This window comes from Molothrus aeneus, chromosome 21 (genome assembly GCF_037042795.1).
Source record: "Molothrus aeneus isolate 106 chromosome 21, BPBGC_Maene_1.0, whole genome shotgun sequence".
NCBI lineage: Eukaryota > Metazoa > Chordata > Aves > Passeriformes > Icteridae > Molothrus > Molothrus aeneus.
Window position 1 is genome coordinate 8,040,393 of NC_089666.1, and position 15,793 is coordinate 8,056,185.

The 15,793-nt window shown below is 48.1% G+C and overlaps 2 protein-coding genes across 2 annotated transcripts; both read right to left on the reverse strand.

The window, feature by feature from the left end:
* Positions 1-232: 232 nt before the first annotated feature.
* TNFRSF18 (TNF receptor superfamily member 18) lies at positions 233-3,818 on the reverse strand. Its single transcript, XM_066564240.1, has 6 exons — positions 3,671-3,818; positions 2,971-3,102; positions 2,105-2,192; positions 1,451-1,539; positions 696-836; positions 233-372 (listed from the first exon to the last, which is right to left on the reverse strand). The coding sequence occupies exons 1-6, from the start codon at positions 3,816-3,818 to the stop codon at positions 233-235; spliced, it is 738 nt and encodes a 245-aa protein (XP_066420337.1).
* Positions 3,819-10,355: 6,537 nt separating this feature from the next.
* On the reverse strand, positions 10,356-15,374 carry TNFRSF4 (TNF receptor superfamily member 4). The gene is made up of 7 exons (XM_066563979.1): positions 14,986-15,374; positions 14,143-14,265; positions 13,587-13,688; positions 13,099-13,165; positions 12,319-12,620; positions 11,695-11,820; positions 10,356-11,183 (listed from the first exon to the last, which is right to left on the reverse strand). Exons 1-7 carry the CDS (start codon positions 15,131-15,133, stop codon positions 11,113-11,115), a joined length of 939 nt encoding a protein of 312 aa, XP_066420076.1. The 5' UTR covers positions 15,134-15,374; the 3' UTR covers positions 10,356-11,112.
* Between the last annotated feature and the right edge of the window lie 419 nt (positions 15,375-15,793).

A 15,793-nucleotide genomic window follows, 5' to 3' on the forward strand; every position in this document is an offset into this window, starting at 1 on the left:
AAATCAGGATACCCTGTGCAATCCCTGCTCCTCTCCTCCTGAACCGCCCCCAGCAGGATTTATCCCGAAATTCCACTTTTTTTTAGGGAAAACCAACCCCAAACCCCTGAGCCCGCCCCGTTTCCTAGGGAGAAGCTCCTCAGTCCCGCCCCGGCGCTGCCGGGTGGGGTTTGGGGATCCCAGCCCGGCGTTCCCGGGATCCCGGGGCCGGATCCCTCCCCTGTCGCGTCCCTTATCGGAGCTCGCTGTAGACCTTGAAGGACAGCACCGAGAGCTTCTCCTCGCTCTTGTCCCCGTGCTCCTCCTCCGGGAATTGGATGCTGGAGGATTCCAGGGCATTTGGTGGCAGCCGCGGGAAGGTCGGGCCCGAATCTGCGGCTGGGAACGGGGAAAAGTCAAACTCAGCTCAGGAAAACCCAGCTGGAAAAACCAGCAGGAATGCCAGGAGCCCCCAGGAACCTGCCCCAAATCCCAGAGGAAATCCGGATTTGTCCCACTGATTCCATCCTTTTATCCCATCCAGATTTTATCCCATTCAATCCCAGATTTTACCTATTCAACCCCAGGTTTTATCCCACCATTCCCAGGTTTTATCCCATCCATCCCCAGGTTTTATCCCACCATTCCCAGGTTTTATCCCACCATTCCCAGGTTTCATCCCACCATTCCCAGGTCTCATCCCACCATTCCCTCACCCCTGAGCAGGAGTTTGGGGTCCCTGTGGAGGCTCCAGATGCAGAAGTGCAGCAGGAACGTGAGCAGGACGAGCACGAACACGGCCGCGGCCACCAGGATGGCCAGGATGGTGCTGGAGGGGAATTCCAGCGCAACCGGGGCTGCAATTAACGGCACTTCATTAACAATTAATGCATTCCGGGGCTGGGGGTTGTTCTGGGGAGGGAGATCTTCCCAGGGAGTTTAGGGATGGATTTTGGGGTTTTGTGGGAAAGGGGAGGTGGGAGAGGATCTGAGGTGAGGGAGTTGTGGGATGGGATGGAAATGGGGGAAAGGGAAAAAGGGAAAAGGGGAAAGAAAAAGGGAGCAGGGAAGGAAATGAAGAAAGGAGAAAAGAGAAGGAGGAGGAGGAAAAGGAAAAGAGAGGGAAAGGGAGAAGGGAAAAGGAAAAGGGCAAAGGAGAAGAAAGGGAGCAGGGAAGGAAATTTAAAAAGGAGAAAAGAGAAGGAGGAGAAGGAGCAGGAGGAAAAGGAAAGAAGAAATGGGATGAGGAAGAGGCAAGGGAAGATGGAAGGGAAAGACGAGAAGGAAGGAAGAGGGAAGAGGGAAGGAAGGGCAAGGGAAGAGGAAGAAGGAACAGGAGAGGCAGAGGAGAGGACAGCGCCAATGTTTTACAGAGCAGCCGCTTCCCGGGAGGGTTTCCAGGCTGGGCATGGCGGGAGAGGGAAGGGCCCGGGTTTGGGGTTTGGGTTCGGGGTTCGGGGTTTTGGGGTACCTGGCTGCAGGGCAGGGCCGCGCGGGCTGCACACGGAGTCGTGGGTGCTGTTCCCCTCCCGGCGCGTGACGGAGCCGCTGCTCTCGCAGCTGTGGAAGGGCGAGCTCGGCACCCCCGAAATTCCCATTCCCTGCCGCCCTCCCCGCCCCGCGCCTCCCTCGCCTCTTCCCCAGCCCGCGCTTTGTGCCCCTTTGTTTTTCCATGGATTTCCCTGCTGGGAATAATTTTTCTTGACTTTAAGCTGGGAGTTTGGCTTAAGCTCTGCCTTGAGACTAAGAAGAGAAATACCAGGTCTTGCTTAATTAAAAAATTAATCAATTAATCGCATGATCACCATCTTGGACTCAATTTGATTTTCTAATGGCAGTATTGAATATATTAATTGGTATTTCAATATGAATTGATATTATATTATTATAACTATTACTATTATTATGATATTCTTCTTATTTTTATTCCCTGATTTCAAAGGGGGAAAAAAACCCAGTCTATTTTTTTTTTCCCAAATAAGGGGAATATCAATAAACCCATACTCAGGCCCAATCTCATTCTCATTATTAATATTAATATTATTATTTCTATTTTCAAAGAAGGAAAACACATTCCTAGCAATAATTATTGATTAGTGATTATTGATTATTGGCTGCTCCATACTTGGTCCAATTGTGGCACCAGCTGTTCCCGCTGCTGGAGAAGGTGCCGTTCTCGCAGGGTTTGCACTCAAAGAGGAAATTCAGACTTCCTGCAGGGAAAAGGGATGGGAATGGCTGAGATCCCAAATGTGGGACAGCCAGGGCTGCTCCTCAGCCCTGTCCCATTCCCATTCCTTGCCCTCTTCCCTGTCACATTCCCTGTCCTATTCCCTGTCCCATTCCCGTTCCCTGCCCCATTCCCATTCCCTGTCCCATTCCCAATCCCATTCCCAGTGCCATCACCAATCCTGCTGAACTCCCAGCCAGACTGGCACTGGGGCAGTTTCCTGCAGTACAGGCAGGGCTCATCCCCAGCCCCATTCCCAGCCCCATTCCCATTCCCAGCCCCATCCCCATTCCCATTCCCAGCCCCATTCCCATTCCCATTCCTGTTCCCAGCCCCATTCCCATTCCCAGCCCCATTCCCAGCCCCATTCCCATTCCCAGCCCCATTCCCATTCCCAGCCCCATCCCCATTACCAATCCTGCTGAGCTCCTGCCCCGCTGGGCACGGGGGCAGTTTCCTGCAGTACAGGCAGGGCTCATCCCCAGCCCCATTCCCATTCCCGTTCCCAGCCCCATTCCCATTCACAGCCCCATTCCCATTCCCATTCCCAGCCCCATTCCCATTCCCAGCCCCATTCCCATTACCAATCCTGCTGAGCTCCTGCCCCGCTGGGCACGGGGGCAGTTTCCTGCAGTACAGGCAGGGCTCATTCCCGTTCCCATTCCCAGCCCCATTCCCATTCCCAGCCCCATTCCCAGCCCCATTCCCATTCCCATTCCCATTCCCATTCCCAGCCCCATTCCCAGCCCCATCCCCATTACCAATCCTGCTGAGCTCCTGCCCCGCTGGGCACGGGGGCAGTTTCCTGCAGTACAGGCAGGGCTCCCCGGAGCAGCTGTACCCCGGGGGACACCGGCAGTCCAGGTCCGGAGCCTCACAGGGCGCGGGGTTTTCTGCGGCAGGGAAGGGGTTAATGCTGCTGTTCCCAACAAATTCCCTTCCAAAGGAATTCCCATTGCAAAGGAACTCCCAGACACGGGGAAGGGTCTGGAGCAACCTCCCATTGCAGGGAAAGAGACTTTTCCTGGGAAAAGGGATCCCAAAAATTGTCCTTCATATTCCCAGGGAAAGAGAGACACAATTACAGGCATTTAGCCCCATTTACACACAATGCACACCAATTTACACACAATTTACACACATTACATACAATTACCCACAATTTACACACAATTTATACACAATTACCCACATTTACACACAATTTACACACATTACGTACAATTACACACAATTTACACACAATTTATACAGAATTAGCCACATTTGCACACATTACATAAAATTATAGACAATTTTCCCCCATTTACCCACAATTTTCACACAATTATCCACATTTACCCATGATTTACACACAATTTACCCCCATTTACACATAATTCCCCCCATTTACATGCAATATTCACACAATTACCCACATTTCCCCCCAATTTCCCCCATTTCCCCCCAGTCCCCTCTCACCTGCCTTCCAGGTGCACTTGGGGCAGCACTTGGTGTCATCTCCCCAGACCAGCCTGAGCTCCCCATCCTGGCACTGCCCAGCCTGGCCCGGCCCCGGCCAGTGCCCGGCCAGCAACGCCAGCAGCAGCCACAGCCGGGCCCTGGCCATGTCCTGGCAGTGCCACCCAGCAGTGCCACCCCAGCAGTGTCACCAGAGCAGCGTCACTCCAGCAGTGTCACCCCAGCAGTGTCACCAGGCAGTGTCACCCCAGCAGTGTCACCCAGCAGTGTCACCCCAGCAGTGTCACCAGAGCAGCGTCACTCCAGCAGTGCCACCCAGCAGTGTCACCAGGTCCCTGTCACCCTGCGGAGGAGGCGCCGGGGTTTTTGTGGCCGAGCTCTTCCTGTGTTCTTTCTGGGGGGGCGGGGAGAAGGTTTGGGTTCAGGCAGAGGTGGGGGCAGGAAAAGGGGTGCCCCCCCCCAAAAATGGGGTTTAGGGTCATGGAGGGTTAAAGGGGGTGACATTGTGGGGTTGGGAATGGGTGGGCTGGGAGGGAGGTGAGAAATCAGCTCATGGCAGAGAGCTCCTGCTGGCCCGGGCACTGCAGGGATGGGGCAGCTGGAAATGCTCTGGGAATCCCAGCCATGGAGTCATCCATCCATCCATCCATCCATCTATCCATCCATCCATCCATCCATCCATCCATCCATCCATCCATCATTCATCCATCCATCCATCCATCCATCCATCCATCATCCATCCATCCATCCATCCATCCATCATCCATCCATCCATCCATCCATCCATCCCTAAAATCCATCCATCCATCATCCATCCATCATCCATCCATCCATCCATCCATCCATCCATCCATCCATCCATCCATCCATCCATCATTCATCCATCCATCCATCCATCCATCCATCCATCCATCCATCCATCCATCATCCATCCATCCATCCATCCATCCATCATCCATCCATCCATCCATCCATCCATCCATCCATCCATCCATCCCTAAAATCCATCCATCCATCATCCATCCATCATCCATCCATCCATCCATCCATCCATCCATCCATCCATCCATCCATCCATCCATCCATCCATCCATCCATCCATCCATCCCTAAAATCCATCCATCCATCCATCCATCCATCCATCCATCCATCCATCCATCCATCCATCCATCCATCATCCATCCATCATCCATCCATCCATCCATCCATCCATCCATCCGTCCATCATCCATCCATCCATCCATCCATCCATCCATCCATCCATCCATCCATCCATCCATCCATCCATCCATCCATCCCTAAAATCCATCCATCCATCCATCCATCCATCCATCCATCCATCCATCCATCCATCCATCCATCCATCCATCCATCCATCCATCCCTAAAATCCATCCATCCGTCCATCATCCATCCATCCATCCATCCATCCATCCATCCATCCATCCATCCATCCATCCATCCATCCATCCATCCATCCATCCATCCATCATCCATCCATCCATCCATCCATCCATCCATCCATCCATCCATCCATCCATTCATCCATCCATCCATCCATCCCTAAAATCCATCCCAACTTTCCCTAAAACCCATCCCAATCATCCTCTTTCCCTGAAATTCATGCCAGCCACCCTCTGGGGAGAACCTTGCCCTAAAATCCATCCCAACCTTTCCCTCTTTCCCATCCCAACCCAACCTTTTCTAAACCCCATCCCAACTTTCCCTAAACCCATCCCAACTTTCCCTAAATCCATCCCAACCTTTCCCTCTTTCCCATCCCATCCCAACCTTTTCTAAACCCATCCCAACCTTTCCCTAAACCCATCCCAACTTTCCCTAAATCCATCCCAACCTTTCCCTCTTTCCCATCCCATCCCAACCTTTTCTAAACCCATCCCAACCTTTCCCTAAAACCCATCCCAACCATTCCCTCAACCGATCCCAGCCCTTCCCCTCCCAGCTGCCGTTTCTCACTCCAAAACCACCAATTTAATTCTTTATTTCTCCTTTTTTTTTAAACCCCTTGGGGATTTTTTCTCTGCTCTTTGTCTGGTTTTGCCCTTTGAGGCACCTGGCCCCGTCAGGTGATGGAACTTTCCGCTCACATCCGAGGCAGAGCCGCTCCCGGAGCTTGGAGGCAGCGCTGACCTTTCGGATTTATCGGATTTATCGGATTGATGATCGGATTTATCGGCCCTGTCATCTCCCTGCCTCGCCTGCGGGGTTTTCTCGGCAGCTCCGCCTCTGGCTGCTGACATTTCCCCTCCGGCTGCTCGGGGCTCACACGCACAGCTCAGCTCAGCTCAGCTCACTGCCCTGCCCAGAAAACCCTTCCCCGCCTTGGGCTGCAAACCTGGGGTCTCCACGGGAAAACCCTGAAAAATCCCAGAAAGCTGAAGTGACATTCCCAGAAATCCTCACCCCAAATCCATCAAAACCCCGGGATCCTTCCCAAAAACTCAGTCAACACACGCCATGAAAATGTTCCCCTCTTTGGGCTCCAAAAGTGGAGACTCCATGAGGAAAATTCCAAAAAATCAGAGCATTCCCAGAAAGCTGGAGTGAAATCCTCATCCCAAAATCCCCAGAAATCCTTCCCAAAAACCCCACTGAAGCCCTGCCTTCTCCTAGGAAAAAATCCCCTTTTTTGCTTCCAAATTTGGTGACTCCAAGAGGAAAATCCCAGGAAATCTGAGCTTCCCAGGAACCCCAAATCCATCAAAACCCCAGAATCCTTCCCAAAAACCCCACTGATCCCAGCCCTGCCTTCTCCTGGGGATCAGGGCAAATTCCAACCCTAAATTCCAAACTGGGATGGAAAAGAGAGAAAAATGTCCCAGATCAAATCCCTTCTCCACACCCTGGGGTTCCCAAACCCTCAAGGATGGGATTTGGGGAAAAATCCAAGGATTCCTGGAGCTCTGTCCATGAGAACATGGGCATATCCTCATGAATTTTTGAGGGATTTTTGAGGAATTTGGGGTTGGAGCCAGCTGGGGGTCGGGTTTTGGGATAGGATGAGGGGAAATGACCTCAGATTGTGCCAGGGATTGGGATTTCCTCATAGAAAAGGGTGGAATTCCCGTCCCTGGAGGTTTCCAGGGACTTCCTGGATGTGGCCCTCAGGGTGAGGATCACTCTGACCCTACAGAGCTTTTCCAACCCCAAGAATTCCTGGGAATTCTCCTGTGCCCACATCACCCCCATTTCCCCCTTTCCTCCTCGCTGAGCCGCCCAAATGATGAGATTTGGGAGAAAACAAAAGGAAATGACCCCAAAACAAAGAAAACCACCCCAAAATAAAAAGAAACTACCCCAAAACAAAGAAACCACCCCAAAATAAAGGAAACCAACCCAAAAAAAGGAACAACCCCCCCAAAAAAGGAAAGCAGCGCTGGGAGCTCACGTCAGCAGCACCAGGACGGTGTCAGCCGTGGTTTTGGTTTCCTGGCGCTGAATTTTTGCTGATTTTCTACTGATTAGGGGAGAAGAGAACCCCTGAGCTCGTCCTGCCATGACAAAGTCGCTGACAGGAGGATCTCAGAGCTGTTAGGCCCGGCTTAAGCCCAGCAAGGCCCAGCTCTGACACGGTTTTCACCCCCCCGGTGGAATTTTCATTCCCACCCTGGGGAGAAATCCATGGATGTTCCCAGGAGTTTGGGAGGGAAAATCCCCTGGGCTCAGGGGGAATCAACGTCCCTTAGGCTGGGCTTGGGACCCGCTAGGCCTGGCCCAAACGGGACGGGGGCGTCTGGCGCCCCAGGAAAGGTCGGAGCTGAGGGACAGGGGAAGGGCTGGAGGAATCTCCATGGAAAGGGTTTGGAAATGTGGGAATTGTGGCCAGGGAGGCTTGGGAAAAATGGGATTTTTTTCCCTCAGAATTGTGATTATTACCCAAAGAAAAATGGGATATTTTTCCCACAGAAACACAATTATTATCTAGGGAAAATGGGATTTCTTTTCCCTCAGAATACAGTTAGTATCCAAAAGAAAAATGAGATTTTTTTTTCCCCTCATAAATGCAATTATTATCCAGGGAAAAATGGGGTTTTATCCCGCAGAAATAAAATTATTATCCAGGAAAAAATGGGATTTTTTTCCCCCTCAGGATTGTGATTATTATCCAAGGAAAAATGGGCATTTTATCTCCCAGAAATACAATTATTATCCAGGGAAAAATGGGAATTTTTTCCCCCTCAGAAATGCAATTATTATCCAGGGAAAATTGGGATTTTATCCCCCAGAAGTATAATCATTATCCAGGAAAAAAAAAGGGATTCTTTTCCCCCCAAGATTGCAATTATTATCCAGGGGAAAATGGGAATTTTTTCCCCTCAGGAATGCAGTTATTTTCCAAGGAAAACTGGGATTATTTTTCCCTCAGAATACAACTAGTATCCAAGGGAAATTGGGATTTTTTCCCACAGGAATACAAATGGGATTTTTTCCCTTCAGGGTTGTGATTATTATCCAAAGAAAAATGGGAATTTCTTCCCTCAAGGATGCAGTTATTATCCAGGGAAAAAAGGGATTTTTTTCCCTCAGAAATACAATTATTATCCAAGGAAAAATGGGATTTTTCCCCTCAGGAATACAATTTCTATCCAATATAAACCTGGAGTTAAATCCATCAAAATCCCAGGATCCTTCCCCAACACCCACCCTGTCTTCCCCTATGGAAAATTCCCATTTTTTGCTCCCAAATTTGGTTTCTCCATGAGGAAAATCCACAAAAATCTGACATTCCCAGAACCTCCAATGGAGAATTCCCCTTGTGTGCTTCTAAATTGGAAAAATTCCCCTTTATTTGGTTCAAAATTGGGTGTGTCCATGAGGAAAATCCTAAAAATTTGGAATTCCCTAGAAGGAAAGCTGGAAAAAACCCTGAAAAAAATGGGGAAAAAAACCCCAGAAAAAACCCAGAAAAAAAAACCTGTAAAAATCCTGGGGGAAAATGGGAAAACCAGCAAAAAACGGGAAAAATACAGGAAAAAAATATCCAGGAAATGCAGAAAAAACCTGGCAAAACTCAGAAAAAATCTGGAAAAACTCAAAAAAACCCTGGAAAAATCCCAAGTCTGGCCCCCAAGCATCTCCTGTGAGGTTTTTTTTCCCTCTTCTGGTGGCAAAACTGAGTCAAAATTGAGTTCAGGAGATAAAAAAATCTGGAGATAACGGCAACGGAAAAATCGTCACCGGGGAGAGCCAAAAAAGGCAAACACACAAAGCAGGAAGTGAAGATAAAAAAAATTATGATCTAAAGCAGGATTAAAAAAAAATTAAAATTATTGCGGCTGGTTAATTAAAAATTATGAAGGAATTATTTTCTTCTTGGAAAATGAAGGGAAATGTTCAATTTGTAGATGGGAAGGTTTGGCAAGAAGGGGAAAATGGAATTTATTTGGATTTTTTTAGGGTGGTTCAAATGTTGTTATGTTTGGTTCAGTTTTCATCCAAAATTGGAGAAATATGGGGGATTTATTTAGAAGGTGAAGGGTAAAATATCCAGGGGAAAATGGGATTTTTTTCCTTCTGGAATGTGATTATTTGTTGTTGTTTCCAAGGAAAAATGGGATTTTTTTGCCACAGGAATACAATTATTTTCCAGGAAAAAATGAGATTTTTTCCCCCTCAGGAATGTGATTATTATCCAAGGAAAACTGGGATTGTTTTCCCTCTGGTATGTGATTATTTGTCATTTTTTTTCCAAGGAAAACTGGGATTTTTTCCCCCTCAGGAATGTGATTATTTGTCCTTTTTTCCAGGCAAAAATGAGATTTTTTTTCCCCTCAGGAATACAGTTCTTATCTAGGGAAAAAGGGGGTTTTCCGCCTAAGGAATGTGATTATTATCCAGGAAAAAATGGGATTTTTTTTTCTCCTCATGAATGAGATTATTTGTCATTTTTTTCCAAGGAAAAATGGGATTTTTTCCCCCTCATGAATGTGATTATTATCCAGGAAAAAATGGGATTTTTTTTCCCCACAGGAACACAGTTCTTAACCAGGAAAAATTGATTTTTTTTTTTCCCCACAGGAATACAGTTCTTAACCAGGAAAAATTGATTTTTTTTTCCCCACAGGAATACAGTTCTTATCCAGGGAAAATTTGGGTTTTTCCCCCTCATGAATGCGATTATTATCCAGGAAAAAAAATGTGATTTTTTTCCCCTCAGGAATGTGATAATTATCCAGGGAAAACCAGGAATTTTTTCCTCCTCAGGAATGAGATTATTTGTCATTTTTTCCAAGGAAAAATGGGATTTTTTCCCCTCATAAATGCGATTATTATCCAGGGAAAAATTGGATTTTTTTCCCCACAGAAATATAATTATTATGCAGGAAAAAACGTGATTTTTTCACCTCATGAATGTGATTATTATCCAGGGAAAAATGGGATTTTTCCCCCTCAGGAATGAGATTATTTGTCATTCTTTTCCAAGGAAAAATGGAATTTCCCCCCCTCAGGAATGTGATTATTACCCAAGGAAAAAGGGGATTTTCCCCCTCAGGAATGTGATTATTTGTCATTTTCCCAGCTGGATTTTCAAATGACAAATTCAGCTCATCCATCCCAGCCTTGCCCTAAAACCCAGCCCAACCTTTCCCTAAATGCCCCCCTCCCTTCCCAGGCTGTCCCATTTCCCTGGAATTTCTCTATTTTTCCCCAAACACACACCAGGATTTGTTTTTCCAGAATTTTATTCCCCCAAATGCCCCTTTGTACACGATACAAACCTTCCTATACATTGTATAAACCCCTTTGGATATGTATAACATATAAAAAAAATCCCACATCTTCCAAATCCATGGATTTAAACACCTCTGGGATCCCTGCATCCATTCCCTGCTGGATGTTTTGGGATATGGGTTTAAAATTCCCATTTTTTGAGGAGTTTTCTGCCGATAGTTGGAGGGAAAATCACTCCTAAATGATAAAAAAATCAATTTTTCTGGAATTTCCAGGGAAACATTTCAAATTCAGCAAAAGGACACTTCAGGCTCCTCCCAGACATTCCAGAGTTTGGGATTTGCTCCCAAAAAATCTCCTGTCCCAGTTTGTGGAAATGCAATTAGAGAGGGAAAATTCATTTCGTGAAGTGTGGATTGAGTTTGACTTAATCCTGATTTTAGAGCTCAGCTTTGTCACTTGATCCTGGTTTTTGTAGTGCTCAGATCTGCCACTTGATCTTGATTTTAGAGCCCAGCTTTGCCATTTAATCCTGATTTTAGAGCTCAAGGATTTGCCCAAAGGGAAAAAAAAATCCACACAAAATTCCCTCAGGAATTCTCCCAAATTCCAAAGGGAGATCTTGAGTTAATCAAATAGTTAAACCAGCCTCAAATTAACTCCTAATTAAGCAAATCCTAATTATTCCCAGTGCTCCTTCAGCTCTGTGGGCTCAGAGAAGCAGAAGAGCCCAGGGTGGGAGTTTTGATGTCAGTTTTTGATGAGGCTGGAGTTGGAATCGATCTGCTCCTCCTGGATGGGAATCCTGCAGCTCCTCTCCTCTGGAAAACAGGGAATGGTCCCAGGGGTGAGAACAGGAGGGAACAGGATTGACCCTGATGCTAGAGCTCAGCTTGCCCCTGAATCTCGATTTTAAAACTCACTTTTGCCACTTAGTCCCTATTTTAGAGCTCACTTTTGCCACTTAATCCCGATTTTAGAGCTCAGCTCTTCTCAGCCAGACCTTTCCCACGTTTGCAGAATTCAGGACATTTCAACTTCCATGAAGGCAAAAAAAATTTCCCATTTTACTCTTGGAAGTTGCTTCTGGATCCTGCCAGGAAGAGAATTCCTGGCCTAAAATCAGGGAATTCCAGGATCAAGGGAAAATCAGGGAGAAGGAATGAAAATTTGGGATAATGAGCTCCTAATCAGCTCCTAATCCTAACGTGGATCAACCTGGAATTCTCTGCATTCCTAAATAAGAATTCTTTTATTAATTCCCAAATTTCTAACAGGGGGGCCCTGGTTAATGTTTGCCCTATTTTTTTATCCCATAAAAAGGGAACTCACTGTGCTGGGTGCTCCTCCCAGGCCCATTCCTGGCTTTTTTCTGGGCTGCCTGGATGATCAGGAGCAGGATGGAAATTCCACTCACCATCAGCAGGAGCAGGCACAGCAGGAGCAGGGATAAAGAGCCTGGAATTAGAATGGAAACATTCCCTAAAAAACAAAGATTCCTGGTTCTGGATGGAGTTCCCAGAGGGAGAATCCAGAACTCTGGGAATGGAGAGGTCCAGCTGCCAGGGAAGTGTGGGATCCTGGAATGTTTGGGAAATACAGGAATGGCTTTAGAGAAATTGGGATTTCGCTTCCCAGGAAAGCAGCTTTACATGGAAACCAAGAAGCTGGAAATGTGGGATCCTGGAATGTTGTGTGAAATACAGAAAAGAATTCAGAGAAAGTGGGAATTCCCTTCCCAGGAAAGCAATCCCAGCTGGGATTGTGGGATCCTGGAATGTTCTGTGAAATTCAGGTCTGGCTTTTGAGGAAATGGGAGCTCCTTTCCCAGGAAAGCAGACTCAGATTGAAATACGGGATCCTGGAATGCTGTGTGAAATACAGAAGGGGATTCAGAGAACGTGGGAATTCCCTTCCCAGGAAAGCAGCTCCAGTGAGCTCCCTGCCCGTGCTTACCCCATGCCGGCTCCGTGGGACCGCCGGGGTCCCGACAAACCGCGGGGATGTCCCCGGGGCTGGACGCCCTGGAGCTGTTCTCGGGGGATCCCGTGGGAGAGGGGTCCCCGCGTTCCGGGAATCCTGTGGGAAAGGGGTCCCCGCGTTCCGGGAATCCCGCGGGAGAGGGGTCCCCGCGTTCCGGGAATCCCGTGGGAGAGGGATGCGGGCCAGGGCTGCTGGCACTGCCAGGGCTGCTGCCGCACTGGGCATCCTCTGTGCCTGTGCCAGCCCGGAGCGTCATCCTCCCACCGCTGCTGCAGCTGGAAAAGAAATTCCAGAGGGTTTGCCAACAGGGAATCATTCCTAAATCCCACCCACACAATCCCAATCTGTGTTTCAGCCCTACAAATTTAGGATTTTATGCCTACATCCCACAGGAATGGGAGGAATAATTAAATCATAAAAAATGATCTGGGATTTTTTTCCCAGCTGATTCTGGCACAGGAATTTTTTGTTCCCAAAAAAACATCCAAGAGGTTTTAAAAAAAGGTGGAAAATCCTAAAAATCCCTCATGATCCTAAAAATCCCAAAGGATGGGATTCAGAGCACTTAGACCCAGGTTTATTTCAATTTATTTCTCTGGATTTGGGTTTTTCTTGGAAAAATGAATCCCCCAGAGCTGCTCTGAGCACTTTGCCCCCAAAAAGAAATTTTTGCCACTACAAGGGATTTTTCCTCCCAAAAAGGATTTTTTTTCCCCCCAAAAGGGATTTTTTCCCTCAAAAAAGGATTCCTACTTGGTCCAAGGCTGGCAGTTCTTGTTCCCTCCTCTGGAGAAAGTCCCTTCAGGACATCGGGAGCACTCTGGGGGGAAAAAGGGATTATCCAGGGAAGTGGCAGAATTCCCAGGTTTATCCACTGGGTAATTCTGAATGATCCAAGATTATTCATTCTGGATATTATCCGGGAGGATCTCACAATTCCAGCCAGGAACTGCCACATGGGAGGCAGGATTTTGGGAAGGGTGGCACGTCCCAGAATTCCAAAGGGAATTCTAGCTGGTACATGCCTGGACTCACCGCTTCCCAAGGGAATTCCAAATCCCAATTCCCTGCTTCCCAAGGGAGCTGTGGCAGGCTCAAATCCCAACTCTTCCCAAGGGAATTGCAGATCCCAACTCACCCCTTCCCAAGGGAATTCCAAATCCCAATTCCCTGCTTCCCAAGGGAGCTGTGGCAGGCTCAAATCCCAACTCTTCCCAAGGGAATTGCAGATCCCAACTCACCCCTTGCCACAGGAACACCCCTGGCAGGCTGGAATCCTGCCTGGCACGCACAGACCCTGTCCGAGGTTTTCTCACACGGCTTCACCTCCATGCTGCCCTTCCCTGGCCGAGGCAGAAATTCATTAATTCCTTCATTAACAGCAATAATTAACTCCTCAGGGGTTTGGGGTTTTGGGTTTAGGAGCTGCAGAATTCAGCAATTTAACAATTAATTAGTGAGTCGTAATTAATAATTAATTTAACAACTGAATCGTTCAACAATTTCGTTTGAGGACAGTGATTTTCAGGTAGGCCTCACAACTGAGATGGAAGCAGCCGGAAAAGCACCCAAAAGGGGATTTTATTCCCCCAAAAAAGGATTCTATCTCCAAAAAGGGATTTTTCTCCCCCTACCCCGCAAAATGCCCCAAACCTGGGATTTTTTTCCCCAAAAAAAGGCATTTCTTTTTCCCTCAAAAAAGCGATTTTTCCCCCAAAGAAGGGATATTTTTTTCCCCAAAAAATGGGATTTTTTTCCCCCCAAAAAGGGATTTTTTCCCCAAATCCCAGCACTCACGGGCGTTGCAGATGGTGCAGCTTTTGCAGAAGCCGTGGTGGTGCTGGGAGCTGAAATATCCATCCTGGCATGGCGAGCACACGGTGTCGGCCGAGGCCGTGCAGCGACTCCGCATCCTCTCCCCTAAAAACACCCAAAAATCAACATTCGGTGGGATCCTGAGGGGGAAAATCCTAAATTTAATCCTTTGGGAACAAATAGTGTATCACTAGCACACGTGTTGGCTGACTCCACATCCTCTCCCCTAAAAACACCCAAAAATCAACATTTAGTGGGGTCCTGAGGGGAAAAATCCTAAATTTAATCCTTTGGGACCAAGGATTGGCTGGGGTCGTGAGAGGAAAAATCCTAATTTTTACCTTTTGGGAACAAATCGGGATTGGTTGGGATTGTGAGGGGAAAAATCCTAAATTTCATCTTTTGGGATCAAACGGTGCCCAGAATTTGGCAGTTCTTGCTTTTTATTAAGGAGAAAAAGCCCTGGAAGTTTAGCCAGGAGGAAAAATCAACATTTAATGGAGCAGCTGAGAAGGGCTGGGGAGGGCTGAAATTGGGGAAAATGCCCCCAATTTTTGTCCCAGTGGATCCCAAATATCCCTTCCAGAGTTAGAGGAAAAGGTTTAGGAAATGCCCCTGGACTGAGGCATTTAGGAAGCAAAAAATCATCCAAAAAAGTTAAAAACCACTCTCAAAAAGGAAGATTTTTCCAATTTTGAAGTCTAAAACTTATTTTTATTAGTCTAAAAAGTATTACACTAAAAAATAGGTATTACACTAATAAAAAAATTCGGTATTTCCCTAAAGCCCGGTTCTCCCATCCCAGCCCCCGCGGCGGGCACTCACCTGGGGCACAGTCGCTGCAGCATTTGTCATGGAAGCTGTATTGGTGCTCCTGACATTCCAAGCCCAGGGAGCCGGAGATAGGCACGGCCAAGAGCCAGCAGAGAGCGGGAAAATTCCAGGGAATCCTTGGAAGCGCCATTCCCGCCATCCCCCTCAGGGAGCTGTTCCCTCACGGCACCGGCACCGTCCCCGTCCCCTCGCGGCGCTGTCCCCTCACGTCGCTGTCCCCTCAGGGCGCCTTTTCCCTCACGGTGCCTTTTCCCTCACGGTGCCTTTTCCCTCACGGCGCCTTTCCCCTCACAGCTTGGCTCCCCTCACGGCTCCGTTCCCCTCACGGCGCCTTTCCCCTCACGGCGCCTTTTTCCTCACAGCTTCTCTTCCCTCAGGGCGCTGTGAGAGGCCCGCGAGCGAGAACGGCTCCGGGCGGGGACATTTGAGGGAAATTCCCGCTTTTCTCCACGCCCCTTCCCGCTCCCGGTTTGGGGTTTTTCGGCAGGAAAAGGAAATGCTGAGCTTGAGAAGGGTTTAAGGGGTAAAAGGAGCCCTCAAGGGAGGGTAATGGGAATGGCTGGAAATGCAGGGACGGAGGAGCGCTGTGGGAATGCCCCGGCTGAGGCGGCGGAATAGCGGGAATTGGGAAATTTCGTTTTCCAGACTGCTGGAGTTGGAGCCAGGAGCTCAGTTAAGTTCTAGGAGAGCTCCCTAGCATCACTGAATCAACAAAATAGTGGGAATTAAGGAATTTCATTTTCCAGCCTATTAGAATGGGATCCAGGATCTCAATTTTAGGTGTTCCAGCTGCCTGGAA

Bases quoted from the DNA above. Each gene is read 5' to 3' on its own strand.
- TNFRSF18 (XM_066564240.1), bottom strand. From the start codon at position 3,818: ATGGCCAGGGCCCGGCTGTGGCTGCTGCTGGCGTTGCTGGCCGGGCAC. The intron at 3,103-3,670 runs GTGAGAGGGGAC...TCCCTGCCGCAG, and splicing joins CAAGTGCACCTGGAAGGCAG to AAAACCCCGCGCCCTGTGAG. The intron at 837-1,450 runs GTACCCCAAAAC...CGTTAATTGCAG, and splicing joins CGGCCCTGCCCTGCAGCCAG to CCCCGGTTGCGCTGGAATTC.
- TNFRSF4 (XM_066563979.1), bottom strand. From the start codon at position 15,133: ATGGCGGGAATGGCGCTTCCAAGGATTCCCTGGAATTTTCCCGCTCTC. The intron at 13,166-13,586 runs GTGAGTTGGGAT...TTTTCCCCCCAG, and splicing joins GGGTGTTCCTGTGGCAAGGG to AGTGCTCCCGATGTCCTGAA. The intron at 12,621-13,098 runs GTAGGAATCCTT...TTTCTTTTCCAG, and splicing joins AACTGCCAGCCTTGGACCAA to CTGCAGCAGCGGTGGGAGGA.